Genomic DNA, 15,764 nt, shown 5'->3' with positions numbered 1-15,764 from the left:
ATGGAAAAACCTTAGTGGCCCAATAGCAGACAGCACCATTGGGAATTTCCCAGTAAAACAAGCCGGCTGGGGCACTGAACTAGTGAAGCTCAGTCACCAAGCCCCTCCAAGACACACCTGGCTTCCAGAGAGTGCCTAGCATAATAAATGAACCCGTACAACATTGGGGACAAAGATCTTACAAGCCTACCAGAAACTGAAGTGGAGAAAAATTACCAAGAAACAATGGCTTTGGACTTCCAAATGGTACGTCCAGAGCACTACCACAAAAGTCTCTTAAATTTTCACGGAAAAGATATTTCCAACAGACAATTAAATACCTAGGCAAAACTATCCATTCAGTATGGTGATCCTAGACAGGTGACTCTTGCCTCTCTGTGCCTCAGTTTACTTACTCAACAGTAGAATGGATGTGATAATATACTGATAGCACAGGGTTGTTGTAAGATTAAGTGAGTTGGACGGGCACGGTGGCTGACGCCTGTAATCCCAGCATTTTGGGAGGCCAAGATAGGCAGATCAACTGAGGTCAGGAGTTTGAGACCAGTCTGGCCAACATGGCAAAACCCCATCTCTACTAAAAATACAAAAATTAACTGGGAGTGGTGGCACATGCCTATAGTTCCAGGTACTCGGGAAGCTGAGGCAGGAGAATCACTTGAACCCAGAAGGTGGAGGTTGCAGTGAACCGAGACTGCACCACTGCGCTCCAGCCTGGGTGACACAGTGAGACGCCATCTCAAAACAAAACAAAACAAAACAAAACAGGTTAAATGAGTTAATATTTATAAATGTGGAAAACTACAGGCAAATGGTAAACATTCAATAATTGCCCACTATAATCCCCCTCCTACCAACATCATCAGCACACCTCCAGAAAGAGGTTTTAACAGAAACTTAATGAGTAAAGTGGATCTAAGTAAGGCCAGGTATCCTATACCAGAAAAATTTTACCCTGGACACGTGGTATGCTGACAGATAACGTAACACAAAAACAAAGGCAGAAAACTATCTTTTTTTTTTTTTTGAGACAGGGTCTCGCTTTGTTGCCCAGGCTGGAATGCAGTGGCGCCATCTTGGCTCACTGCAACCTCCACCTCCTGGGTTCAAGTGATTCTCCTGGGTCAGCCTCCTGAGTAGCTGGGATTACAGGCGCCCGCCATGACACCCAGCTAATTTTTGTATTTTTGTAGAGATGAGGTTTCACCATGTTGGCCAGGCTGGTCTCAAACTCCTGACCTCAAGTGATCCGCCCGCCTCAGCCTCCCAAAGTGCTGGGATTACAGGCGTGAGCCACCACGCCCGGCCAAACTATCCTTTAAAATATTTGAGAACAAAGTATGGCATCAAAACACTTGAGTTACAGATCAAGATAACAGCCTAAAAAAATAACCCTTGTATACAATTTCTTCCTCCCTCCCTCACTCCCTTCTCATTCCCTCCCTCCCTTCCTTTCTTTCTTTCTCTTTCTCACTCTCTCTTTCTTTTTTGTTTTGTTTTGAGACAAGGTCTTGCTCGGTCACCCAGGCTGGAGTACAGTGGCACGTGAATATGGCTCACTGCAGCCTTGACCTCCTGGGCTCAGGTAACCCTCTCAATGTAGCCTCTCACGTAGCTGGGAACACAGATACACACCATCACCACCCCTGGCTAATTTCTTGATCTTTCTGTAGAGATGGGGTCTTGCCATGATGCCGAGGCTAGTCTCAAACTCTTGGACTCAAGTGATCCCCCCGCCTTGGCTTCCCAAAGTGCTGGGATTACAGGTATGAGCCACCGTGCCCGGCCTTTATGTACAATTTCTGATAGGCTGGGGAGTGCACTATGTGTCCTGAAACGACATTCAGCTTTGCCATGCTTTGTATTCAAAACTGTCAGTATTGAAATGACATGATAAGAGGTGGGAAGGCAGAGCAAAGGTCAGTGAGCTAAGGAGCACGAGGACAATCTAAGTTCCAGCACTGTTCCAAGTGGTAGCACCAAGCATGACACAGTATTTTGCCACAGATGCTTCAACTCTCAATATGGAGGCACCAATCCTATGTCCACATCTATGCTGTGAAGGTTAGAAAAGGTGATATGAGAGCATCACTGGAAAAATACACCTCCTTTTGGCTATTCACCCGAACTTCCTTCCCCTGTTTATTTCCTCCTGCTATTCAGCACTCACGAGGTCAACTCATCTTCTCCTGCTGTGCACCTGTAGTGTAAAAGACCAACCAGTAGACAGACAGGGTGATACGATAGAAAGAACACAGGAACTTGGGACTCACAGAGACCAAGACCCAAACACACATCCCAGGATGGCCCCTTTCTAGTTGTGTGGCCTGTAAATGGGAATGCCACTCACCTCGCAAGCTAAAGTGCAGTGAGATAATCCAGAATGCTAGTACTACTCCAGTGGCAACCACCATCACTAGTATCATCAAGGGCACTTCATATAAAAGTGCCAATGTGCATCAGGGATAAGAGTGAGACATCATCCACTGGTTCACAGTGAACCGATGAAACAAGAACTACAGTTAGGAATTCATTAGGATCAACAGGAATCCTAAATATTAGCAACAAATTACCACATAACAAGAAACGCATGAACATGGGTTAACAAAATGAACCACTGACAAGCCAACTTTTCTGTCAAATTTAGTGTCCTATTGATTTTATTTTAAAGAGATGGGGTATCGCACTGTCGTCCAGGCTAGAGTGCAGCGTCGTGATCATACCTCACTCTAGCCTCAAACTCCTGGGTCAAGTGATCCTTTCACCCTCCTGAGAAACTGAGATTGCAGGCATATACCACCAAACCCACTTAATATTTTTTTAGAGACAGGGTCTTGCTGTGTTGCCCAGACTGGTCTCAAAATCGTGGGCTCAAGCGATCCTCCTACCTGAGCCTTCCTAGTAGCTGGGATTATAGGTGCAAGCTACCGCACTCAGTGCTCAGACTTTTTGGAGGTGGGAAGGGGAACTTACGAAGTAGAAAGCTTTGAGAAACAGACACCTGCTCGACTTTCAGGGTGCTATTAGAATAGAAAATTGTGCCTAATATATGATGAATCCCTTGCATGATCATCTTGTAAAAGCTACTTATTAGAAGTAAGCATTCACCAAGACCAAGTAAAGAAATACATGAACCAATACATAGGATTAAATAAGGATTTACAATTTAGCTTTTTAAAAAACTATCTAGCACACAGTACACAGCAGCTGGTCAATACACAAACAAGAAACTAAATCAAGCTGAGCCCAGTGGCTTGTGCCTATAATCCCACCACTATGGGAGGCCAAGGTGGGAGGCAAATTTAAAAATTAGCTGGGTGTGATGGCGCATGCCTATGGTCCCAGCTACTCAGGAGGCCAAGGCAGGAGGAACACTTGAGCCCAGGATGTTGATGCTGCACTAAGCTAGGACAGTAACAGAGAGAGACCTTGTTGCACAGATAAAAAAATAAATAAAAACCAAAGACAGCCCTAACAAGATGAAGAAGAAGAAACATATGAGCACTATTCTCAAAGTGTTTAACTTGGACAATGACAATCATGGGAAACAACTGAAATTCAATACTTAAAATTCAAAAGCACTTCAATGGAACAAGTGACAAGAAGTTTCTTTTCCAATGATTTCCTCTAAATATGGGGAAATTCTATTAAAAAAAACATTTTTCCCAGGTAAGATGTGAGAGATACTGGCATGAAAGCCAGGCAGTAGAAGCTAAAACTAAAATAAGGATAATAAAACAGAACTCATTTATGCTTCTAGCTTACCATGTGGACATAGAATATCTTCATTAAAATTTAATTCCTCCTCTTCTTTTCTTTCTTCCTTTGATTCATCTAATCAAAAGAAATACAAATGATATCTGCTGTGGTTATTGTGTACTTAAAGTTGAAAGTAGCAGATATACTACTCTGCACAATTTGGAACTAAGAAAACTTTAAAACTCTGAAAATTAGACCCATGTGATTCCTACACAGTTCTGCTAAAAAGTGTTATATTTCTTTCCCTTAAAAGGAAAGAGGAACATCTCAATGACAGTTAACTTTTGAAGATTTAGGTTATGCAAGAAAATGTGCCTTTTTAAATTCAAAAAATGGAATTCTTCTATTAATTCTAGTCAAAGTATCGAGAATACTGTGTCATAAACCAAGTTAATCATCTACATGTCATGTCATGGCATGTCATTTTCACCTACCTACACTTTTTGGGGGTGAACACAAAGCATTAAAGGCATATTAAATAAGGACTTAACCTTTATCATCAGAGTATTCCCCGCTGATCAGTCAGGAGATATGTTCCAAGACCCTCAATGGATGCCTAAAACCTCATATACCACTGAACTCGATAAACATCCATTGGCACATTTCTATTCATGTCTTCCACCCACAAGTTTAATGCCTTTTCCATCTTAACTCACACTGTGGCCATAACTTACAGTTTGTAGTGTGACAGCAAAACTAGCATGAATTTTTTTCCTTCTTAATTTCACAGACAGATTTGTTCCTATAGATCTTAGCAACCTCAGCATACAAGTTTTTTTCTTTCCTTATTTAAATCAAGAACTTACTTCCACCTTTCCACTTAAAGGAAGCACTTTGTGGCTTCTTTTTGACATACCTGAATTGCCAACATTACCACTCTTCCACTTTGAGATCACTATTAAGTAAAATAAGGGTGATTTGAATACAGGCACTCCTACAGTCAATCTGAGCACCAAGAGGGTTGCTAGGTGACCAGTTGGTAGCATGTATAGCACAGATAAGCTGGACACAGGGAAAACTCATGTCGCAGGCAGGATGAAGCAGGAGGGTATGAGATATAATATCATCATGCTACTCAGAACAGTGTGCAATTTAAAACTTATGAATTGTTTACTTCTGGAAGTTTCCATGTAATATTTTCAGACTGCAATTCACTGCAGGTTAACTGAAACCATGAAAAGCAAAACCTTGCATAAGAGTGGACCACTATATAATAAAAACTTTGCTTTTGCTGTTAACGTTTCTCTTCCAATATCTGCTTTTCTTACTTTTTTACACTGTGTCACTATCAATTTACAGTTGTATATACTGGGAACAGGATCAAATGAAGAATCCTTAAGTATGATTAAAATCATCATCCACGGGGGCCAGGCGTGGTGGCTCACGCCTGTAATCCCAGCACTTCGGGAGGCCGAGGCAGGTGGATCACGAGATCAGGAGATCAAGACCATCCTGGCTAACACGGTGAAACCCCGCCTCTACTAAAAATACAAAAAATTAGCCAGGCATGGTGGCGGGCGCCTGCAGTCCCAGCTACTCAGGAGGCTGAGGCAAGAGAATGGCGTGAACCTGGGAGGCGGAGCTTGTGGTGAGCCCAGATCGCGCCACTGCACGACAAAGCAAGACTGTCTCAAAAAAAAAAAAAAAAAAAAAAAAAATCATTATCCATGGGTTTTCCAGGTTAAGAACTTCACACATTTTTACTACAATTAATACATACAAAAAATATTTACTAATCATTCAAAAACTGAAGTAGAGGCCAGGCACAGTGGCTCACGCTTGTAATCCCAGCACCATGAGAAGACAAAGGCAGGCAGATCGCATGAGCCCAGGAGGAGTTCAAGACCAGCCTGAGCAACACTGCAAAACCCCATCTCTACAAAAAGTATGAAAATTATCTGGGCGTGGTGGCACGTGCCTGGGGTCCCAGCTACTCAGGAGGCTGAGGTGACAGGATTGCTTCAGCCTATGAGGTGGAGGCTGCATTGAGTTGCAATTGCGTCACTGCACTCCAGCCAGGGTGAAAGAGGGAGATCCTGTCTAAAAAAACAAAACAAAACAAACAAACAAACAAAAAACCAACCAACCAAACTAACGAACAAAAAAAAAAAACCCACAAGAATCAAGTGAAAAAATGGGCAAAGGAAGGATATGACCAGATAATTCTGTCTCCTCTTTTTCTGTCACACATACAAATAACTTCTCAAGCCTAAGACGATGGTCAACCTCAATGACATTTTGAAAAACGTTAAGCCTCAACACGGCTAAGTCTAACTTCCTGTATCAGGCTGATAAAAATTGATGTGACTGCCGGGCACGGTGGCTCATGCCTGTAATCCCAGCACTTTGGAGGGCTGAGGTGGGCAGATCAAGGTCAGGAGTTCAAGATCAGCCTGGTCAACATGGCAAAAACCCCTCTCTGCTAAAAATACAAAAATTAGCCCGGTGTGCTGGTGCATGCCTGTAATCCCAGCTACTCCGGAGGCTGAGCCCGGGAGGTAGAGGTTGGAGTGAGCCGAGATCGCACCACTGCACTCCAGACTGGGTAACAGTGGGAGACTCCATCTCAAAAACAAAACAAAACAAGAAAAAACAAAACTGATGTGATGGATGTATTCTTTATGTTGACAAAAGCATGCAAAAATGAACCCCCTAATATGCATATATTGAAGAAAATTTACCGATATGTGTCAGTATGTGGCAATTATAAATATTTATAACTCTGATCCAGCAATTTCTAGGAACTTATTTCTCAGAAATAATCTGAAAATTCTGTAATGATGTAAGTACAGGACACAAAAGGACTCTCACTTCACCTGTGTGTACATAGTAATGTAAAAAATTAAAATAGAATCAGATAAACATAATGAATCCACAAAACAAAATGCAATCAATAAAAAGGGCTGTATGTTTTGACAGGGAGAGATGTACAACTGTGCCCATAGGAGCTGTATTATAAAAACCCACTATTTACAGTGATTGTATCTGGTGGGAAGGCTTTGAAGTTCTACTTTGTCACATTTGTGCTGCTTGAAGCTTTTGAAATGTTTTAATGGCGGAAGGAGAATAGAGGCATATTACTATGAAAGCAACATGAAAAATACTTTTAAGCTATGCCAACATGAAGGCACTTTCTATTATGGCACCCAATTTTACTAAAAATGAAGGGACACTGATATATAAACAGGCTTTTTTTTTTTTTTTGAGACAGTGTCGTGCTCTGTCGCCCAGGCTGGGGTGCAGTGGCACGATCTCGGCTCAGTGCAACCTCCTCCTCCCAGGTTCAAATGATTCTCCTGCCTCAGCCTCCTGAGTAGCTGGGATTACAGGTGCATGCCACCACGCCTGGATAATTTTTGTATTTTTAGGAGAGAAGGGGTTTCACCATGTTGGTCAGGCTGATCCCGAACTCGTGACCTTGTGATCTGCCTGCCTCGGCCTCCAAAATTAAAGAGGTTTTAAAAAGCAGTAAATAAATATTTAACACTAAGTCACATGTTATCATTAAAATTATAGTATGGTTTTTCAAATGACAGGATAATAAAACTCAAATTGATGTTAAGTTCATGAATTATATAGCACAATAAAATATTTTAATCAAAAGTAAAAACTCAGCTGGGTGCAGTAGCTCACACCTGTAATCCTAGCACTTTGGGAGGCCAAGGTGGGCGGATCACTTGAGCTCAGGAGTTCAAGACCAGTTGGCCAACATGGTGAAACCCCATCTCCACTAAAATACAAAAATTAGCCGGGCGTGGTGGCACATGTGTAATCCCAGCTACTTGGGAGGCTGAGGCAGGAAAATCACTTGAACCAGGCGGAGGGGCAGGGGGCGGGGGGGGGGCAGAGGTTGCAGTGAGCCAAGATCACGCCACTGCACTCTAGCCTGGGGGACAGAGTGATATTCTATCTCAAAAAAGTTAAAAAAAGTCTCAAAAAAGAAAAAAAAGTAAAAACTCTTCAAGTTTGAAAATGTTAATCACAGCTCAAAGAGTTTAAAACTAATACTGGGTTGGTTTTCCCAAAAAGTAAGGTAGTGAGATGGGAAGATCAATACCAAATAAAATAAATATAATATAAAGTGACAGAAATGGGCGAGGCTCAGTGGCTCACACCTATAACCCCAGCACTTTGGGAAGCCAAGGTGGAAGGATCGCTTGAGCACAGGAGTTGGGAGACCAGCCTGGGCAACATAGTGAGGCCTTATCTCTAGAATTTAAAAGAAATAAAAACTGGTCAGGCGCGGTGGCTCACGCCTGTAATCCCAACACTTTTGGGAGGTCAGGAGTTCAAGATCAGCCTGGCCAACATGGTGAAACCCTGTCTCTTCTAAACATACAAAATTAGCTGGGCGTGGTGGTGTGCACCTGTAATCCCAGCTACTTGGGAGGCTGAGGCAGGAGAGCCGCTTGAACCCAGGAGGCAGAGGTTGCAGTGAGGCGGAGGTTGCAGGGAGCCGAGACTGCGTCACTGCACTCCAGCCTGGGCAAAAAGAGTGAAACTCCATCTCAAATAAATAAATAAATAAAATAAAAACTTAAAAAATAAAAAATAATGATACAAATGATATGACATGCTTGAATGCAGAAAATACAGAACATTTCAATAAAGGTCAAGAACATTAAAGTAATAAATTTCCTTGACATCTTATGAACCACTGATTATAAAATTAAATTTAGTGTTTGATTTACAATAACATAATTTCTGATTTGAAAGCATAGGAAACTCAGAACAATTTATAAGCAGAAAGCTATTTAAAAGCTGCCTTCTCTACTTGATGAAAGATAAAGAAGTACAAGCTCATTTACTTGACAAAGGCAGTGTGGCAGATAATCCAAAACCAAAATGTACCGAGCATACAATATATTACGCCAATTTGCAGTACACTTAACCTTTCTTTAAACTCTTAGCCTAGAACAGAATTAATATTAATTTTGAATGTGATTAACTAGAGAGAGCTTGAGCCCAAGCATGATAGGTTATAAAGGAAAATTTCACATGTGAGTTGCTGAGTCCTTGCTGAATTTCGATAGCTTAAAAATCTTTTATTTGCTCTGACCTACTTGTGAGAGCTTGTAGTTTAATAAAAGTTGTCTTTAAAATTACATGGATGGGTATGAAACCAATTTTACTCATTTTTTGGATTTTTTTTTTTTTTTTTTTTTAAGAGACAGAGTCTTGCTCTGTCGCCCAGGCTGCAGTGTAGTGGCGCAACCTTGGGTCATGGTAACCTACAACTCCTGGATTCAATCGATTCTATTGCCTCAGCCTCCCGAGTAGCTGGGACCACAGGTGTGCAGCACCACTCCTGGCTAATTATTTTTGTATTTTTAGTAGAGACGGGGTTTCACCATGTTGCTCAGGCTGGTCTTCAACACCTGACCTCAAGTGATCAACCTGCCTCGGTCTCCCAAAGTGCTGGGATTACAGGCATGAACCACCGCACCCGGCCTAAAATTGTTTTTTAGAGAAACAGGGTCTCACTCTGTTATCCAGACTGGAGTGCAGTGGGGCTGGCATAACCGCTGGGCTCAAGTGATCTGCCCATCTGAGCCTCCCAAGTAGCTGGGACTACACGAATGAGCCACCGTGCCTGGTCCACTTATATTTTCATGGTATAATTTCACAACGATCTACACATAGGTTTAAAGTGTTACCTTTATTTAAGGTGCTACCGTTCATCTTTCCGTTGCTTTGTTCTGCATCACCATCTTGCTCATCCAGCTGTTCAAGAGCTAGCTGGCGCCAACTCCGCAAGGAGGACTTCCCCACCCAAAATCCATCGTTGCTGTGGAACAGAGAGAATATTAAATCATACAAGCAATATTTCCAAACACTGTCCTCCCTTCTTTGCCTATAAAAACAACTAAAGTGAATTACAAACACTCAACATCAGCTACTGTACATGTAATTGATTTTAATCCACTTCCTAATTTTGCTCATTTTCTCTGTTCACTATTGAACTGCAGGGATCTAATATTTTGTTTCCATTCTAAATATTATCCTGCTTTTCCTACCTTCATGCCAATCACACCAATCAAATGGTAGGATGGACTACAGTGGCAAAGGCTATCTGACTCAGCAGTTTTCTTTATCGTTGCCACAGGGGCAGTCATTGCAAAATTTACTTTTGATCTGGCTCTACCATCCACTTTATCATCCTTCTTCTAAAAATCCCAACCTCCTATTTTTAATAAATAACGAGATGCTTGGTTATGACCTCTTGAAAACTTCTTAGTTTATCACAAACAATGTACACTGTGCAACATACCCCTTTACTGCTGCTTTCAGCAGATTATTAACAGTTTTATAATCTTCATTTAGTTGGTTCTTCAGACGCAATATGCGACAACGTTCTACTACACATTCCTTACACAGGGCTTTCACTACAGGCAAGAAAGAATGAAAGGAAATATATTTCATTCAGACAGACTTCCTGTTAGGAAAATGTTTTTAGCACTTCACAAACACAGACACATTCTAAACCAAAGTCACAAATGTTGGCAATATGGCAAATTGGTATATACCCTAAATTATTTTACTAAGACAATTAGAAACCAAGACGGCAATACTGTTATCTGAATAAAGAAAGAACAATGAGAGACAAAATGTTGTATTACATTAAAAGTATCTAAATATAGTATCTGACAAGGCTTACATGCAATTTTTACAAGATGATAATCAAATAACTGAGGTTCTATGGTGGGGGGGTTAAATATAGCTGATAATTATAAATAATGCTCTTCATGTGAAAGTGATCTTCAAAGCACACTAAAAGGAAAAGCAAAATGAAGGGCCTGGTTTAAAACTCAAAGAAGTTTTAGGAATCATCTAAAATGTGAACGCCCTTCCCACTGCATGGTTTATTCATTGTGAATTAAGAACAGTGGAAGGTATAGTGGCTCATACCACCAACAGCTTTGGGAAGCCAGGCAGGGAGGGTAGCTTGAGAACAGGAGTTTGAAACCAGCCTGGGCAACATAGTGAGACCGTCTCTACAAAAAATGTAAAAATTAGCAAGTCATGGTGATGTGTACCTGTAGTCCCAGCTACTTGGGAAGCTGAGGTGGGAGGACTGCTTAAGCCTAGAAGTTCTAGGCTGTAGTGCACTATGATTCCACCACTGTACTCCAGCTGGGGCAACAGAATAAGACTCTGTCTCAGAAAAAAAAAAAAAAACAGGGGCCAGATATGGTGGCCCATTCTTATAATTCCAGCACTTTGGGAGGCCGAGGCAGGTGAATCACTTGAGCCTAGGAGTTTGAGACCAGCCTGGGCAACATGATGAAACACCATCTCTACAAAAAATACAAAACTTAACCAGGCATGGTGGTGCATGTCTGTGGTCCCAGCCACTTGGAAGACTGAGACGGGAGCCTGAGGAGGTCGAAGCTGCAGTGAGCTGTGATTGCACCTCTGCACTCCAGCCTGGGCAACAGAGTGAGACACTGTCTCAAAAAAACAAAAACAAAAATTCCCAGAAATTTAGGAAGCAAAACTCCAGTTGTGTTTAACAGAAGGCCTGCAGCATGTAGTTAAATATCAGGTTTTATGCAATAAGTTGTATAGCATTAGAAAACAGCACTTAATTTCAGAAAAAGTGTATTGGGAAGGGAGGGGTCATGTAATTTCCTACAGCCTCATCTGAAAATTGGAGGGAGGATTGTGTTGGCAGCTACTCATGTAAAAAGAAAAATGTTTCAAGGAGGCAGAACAGAAAGGCTGCCAAAACAAACCGTGGGTACTATGTGGTCATATACAGCTCTATATTTAAGGTAGAATCAAGTAGCTTCCATTCATAAACTAAGTAACCATCTACAGCTCACACACTGTTAGAAGTCACCATAGCCGGGCGGGCGCGGTGGCTCCTGCCTGTAATCCCAGCACTTCGGAGGGGTGAAGTTGAGTGGATCACTTGAACCCAGGAGCTCGAGACCAGCCTGGGCAACACAGTGAAACCCCGTCTCTACCAAAAATACAAAAATTAGCTGGGCGTGGTGGTGCGTGCCTGTAATCCCAGCTACTCGGGAGGCTCGAGAATCACTTGAACCCAGGAGGTGGAGGTTGCAGTGAGCTGAGATTGAGCCACTGCACTCCAGCCTGGGTAACAGAGCGAGACTCTGTCTCAAAAAAAAAAAAAAAAAAAAAAAAAAGTCACCATAACATGGAGGCACAAACTTGTAATTAATCAGACAAGGGCTTAAGTACCTTAAACAGTATTATACAGAGTAACAAACTACTACCAGACAGTTTTCTCAAAACCGTCCTATTTTGTCTGCTTTGAGAGGGGTTAAAAGAAACAAACCAAAAAAAAAAAACAAACTAAAAACCCCCATCAACCCTCTATGAATAGCATCAGTTGCTTAACTTCTACTTTATTTAGCAAATCCTTTGTGCAAAGTGTAAGGAATATTTGGTCTAGCATAGTTTGGGTCAAATCATCATAAGCCACACTCATAAAGACCGTAAGATGAAGATTTAATGAGCTGTTCTTTTTTAAACAGAGAGGACATCTTGAATTACCAGTTAGTCTTGGACCTCCTCCATATCTACTATAGAAAATGTCAGCTGCATATTCAGATATCCTCTTCATAATTGATATTTTATCCGGGTGAAGCTTGTCATGGGAACACAGGCAAGCGTGATTATCAATAGGTTTGGTAGGTGTTGATTCATCCAACCACTTTTGCAGCCATTCCAGAGAGACAAACTCATAGGGCTCTGAGAAAGCAAGCATCGGAAAAAGCCTATGTATTTTTACAGTTTTTTGACTAAGTGATACATTCATTTTTCTCAAAAGACAATGCAAACTCTGTCCAGAGTTAGCAGAATCAGAAGAATCATTGTCTGGGGGAAGACGTTTGATGAGTACGACACAAAGCTCCAGTTAAGTGCCACTCCTATGAGTTCAAGGAGCTGTGCACCGTAATGCTGAGTCTGCACAGTGCCCTATGAGATTGGCTGGTATTATTAACCACATTCTACAAGAGGCATCCACATAGAGTCTTGCCTAATAGCACAGCAGAGCTTTGATCAGGACACCCATGTTTGTTGACTACAAGTCATGCTCCATTGCTGCCTCACAAATAACACAACCTCATGCCCTACTATGTTTATTTCATAAATTATTTTTGTCAGTACTTTTCACATATATGTGATATACATCTGAAAATTAAAATGAGAAGCCAAACTGAAATTAACCTCACCGACTACGACCACACTTCAGAAGATGCTTTTAACCACTGAACTTTCCTCATCCAAGATGATACTGATGGCAATTTTGAAAAGGTATTTAATTCCCCCACCCAAATCCAAGTCATGATCTATTCATTATATTATTATTTATTTCAAGAGAGTAACCTATTTTAAACAAGTTCCAGGATAAAGTACACTAGAACTGAGTCATCATCAATTTTGAAGTTGCAAAAATTAAAAGACAAAACCAAACACCTCAAAATGAGTTTTAATTTGGGGAAAGGAAGTCCCTAGAATTCCCTAAAAGCCAAAATCAAAGATAAAGGGCCAGCTTTGATTACTTACAAAGATCTCCAGTGAGTCCCAGCATAAAACATAGAAGAAAACATACAGAGGTTGAATTTATATTTTTGTATTATATACTCCTTCTGATGAGATCTGAGGGACAGATACTTCAACGCAAAGCCCATTGTGACCAGTTTTATACTCCCCAGAGTTACATGTCTAGAAAACTAACTCCCATTTTAATTTTACAGTAAACCATCTCAATTTTTATGAAAACAAAATTTGGCACTGTACATCATCAACTAAGAGCCTTCTAACTGGTCAAGTCGAATGTGGCTCCAGAGAAAGAGCACAGGACTGTGAGTCGAGGTCATGGTCTAATCCAAGTTCTGCCACCAAGAAAATGAACCTGAGCAAGTCACTTAAACTTTCTATGTTTCCAGTCCTTTATTTGTAAAATGAAGGTAATAATACCTGCCTTCTACCTACCTCATGGGGATGTTGTTGAGTATAAAAGATAAGCTATGTGAAGCATTTTGAGCTTTTTGGAAGAAAAGAGATATGGAAAGGTTAATTATACATTTACGTAAGCTTAATATATAAAAGAGGAGACCTTGGCTGGGCACGGTGGCTCACGCCTGTAATCCTAGCACTTTGGGAGGCCGAGGCGGGCGGATCACCTGAGGTCCGGAGTTTGAGACCAGCCTGACCAACAGGAAGAAACACCGTCTCTACTAAAAATACAAAAAATTAGCCGGGCATGGCGGCGCACGACTGTAATCCCAGCTATTCGGGAGGCTGAGGCAGGAGAATCACTTGAACCCGGGACGCGGAGGTTGTGGTGAGCTGACATTGCACCATTGCACTCTAGCCTGGGCAACAAGAGTGAAATTCCGTCTCGGAAAAAAAAAAAAAAGAGGAGACCTTAAGACGCAGTATATGTAACACAGCTGCAGCACTTTACAGTATATCATGGTATGGCTAATTACATTCAAAATGCCTCCCGACTTTATTTGCCATTTATCAAGCTTAATCTGCCAGGGATAGAGTACACTGGGTATCTGGGGAATGCAAAGATAAATGATCCCTTTCTGAAAGCAAAATAAAAGTCTTAGCATACTCTAATCTTTTCCCAAGGACAGTCAATTAGATTAAAATGGTAAGTAATATGAAGGCTATCAAAGGAGAAAAAACAGGATTGTGATAAAGAGCAACATTCAAGAATAAGTCACTAGGCATTCTAGTTTCCCCAGCAGCTGGGGAGGAGTGGACAGACAGCAGTATCTGTTATTGCTAACTGAAAGAAAACACCCTAAGAATCCTGGCCCTCACAATGAAAGGAATCTAGGAAAGCTAAAAATGCACAAAGCCCTCCTTGCCAGGGGATGTCTGCAGGAATTCAAAGCCTAGGGTGACTGTGGCCCTGACTGTCCAGCAACAATGGGGCTCAAAGGCAAGACAATATTTTCCAATCTCACAGAAAACTTCCAAGGAAAGCTTGTTGTTTTGGTTTTTGAATCGTTCAATATAAATTTAATGTAAGATACAATGATTAGAAAAACTATGTATGGTTTTATAGTAAGAGCAGGAAGACAGAAAGCAGAGAACAGGCCTATAATTCTAATCTAATACCATGCTTATTACTAACAGCAAGTTTTCCAGATTTCACTTTAGTGCGCTGTGGGTTCCACGAAGGAAGAGTGACTATGGTCACAGAAGTCTGTCTTTCTTTCCATTTTCAGTCTCTATCATCATAAAGAGTTGCACTGACTCTGCCAAAAGCTTGCCTGAGAATACAAGTGGAGCACAAGTCTCATAGTTAAGGCAGATTCTGTTTGTGGCAAAGTTTTTACACTACAGATGTTTCTGCACTAGAAAAAGACTGAGTAGGCCCCTCAAACATATTCCCTAGTATTTGTGATTCAGTAAACTACAAGCATTGCTTTCCAAAGGCCATGGATATAATCAACTCCAAATGAGGGCGAACTCTCCCATTATCAAGCTAGAGATACCGGACTATATGAAACCTCAGCATTTGATGAGGAAAGCAAAATATTAAACAATTTACCACAAGGAAACATACATTTTGGTTCAAAGTTCTTTAAAAAGAAAAAAAAAAAAACACCTGGATTTTGAACATGACACATTTTCTTTGGAAAGTTATAAAGTCTTAGAACAATCACAGCATCAAAAACATCTGAAACACTTTACCTAGAGATAATTTAAGTATATCTCAATGGAAATAAAAAGGGCCAAAAGCACATTCCTACTGAGGCTTAGATTTTAGGGTAAGTGATCTTTCTTTAAATATGTTCACACACAAAAATAAGATTTAGAAAATGCATAACAAAAGACTTCTCTTGCCAGCACAAAACCATGCTCATTAACTTTGAGATTCTACATAATTTTGCAACGTGGACTGTCTACAATATAAGTTTACTGCAAACGGAAAAGAATTATGTAGCTCATAATTGGTAAAAGTATAAATAACACAGAGAAATATTCTAAGAACATAAGCATATTCT

General features: G+C 41.0%; 1 protein-coding gene across 5 annotated transcripts in view; it reads right to left on the bottom strand.

Annotated features, from left to right (window-relative positions):
- The window catches only part of USP48 (ubiquitin specific peptidase 48), a 104,850-nt gene that overhangs the window by 32,845 nt on the left and 56,241 nt on the right, over positions 1–15,764 (bottom strand). For all 5 annotated transcript variants that reach the window (XM_063667359.1, XM_063667362.1, XM_054502334.2 and 2 more), the window contains exons 12-15: positions 12,283–12,480; positions 10,031–10,145; positions 9,417–9,547; positions 3,766–3,834 (exon numbers count right to left, since the gene is read on the bottom strand). In XM_063667359.1, coding sequence (XP_063523429.1) covers positions 3,766–3,834; positions 9,417–9,547; positions 10,031–10,145; positions 12,283–12,480 — 513 coding nt within the window. The remainder of the gene's footprint in view (positions 1–3,765; positions 3,835–9,416; positions 9,548–10,030; positions 10,146–12,282; positions 12,481–15,764) is intronic.

This window comes from Pongo pygmaeus, chromosome 1 (genome assembly GCF_028885625.2).
Source record: "Pongo pygmaeus isolate AG05252 chromosome 1, NHGRI_mPonPyg2-v2.0_pri, whole genome shotgun sequence".
Lineage (NCBI taxonomy): Eukaryota > Metazoa > Chordata > Mammalia > Primates > Hominidae > Pongo > Pongo pygmaeus.
Note: the sequence above shows the minus strand (reverse complement) of the source record. Positions and strands in the feature narration are given on the sequence as shown.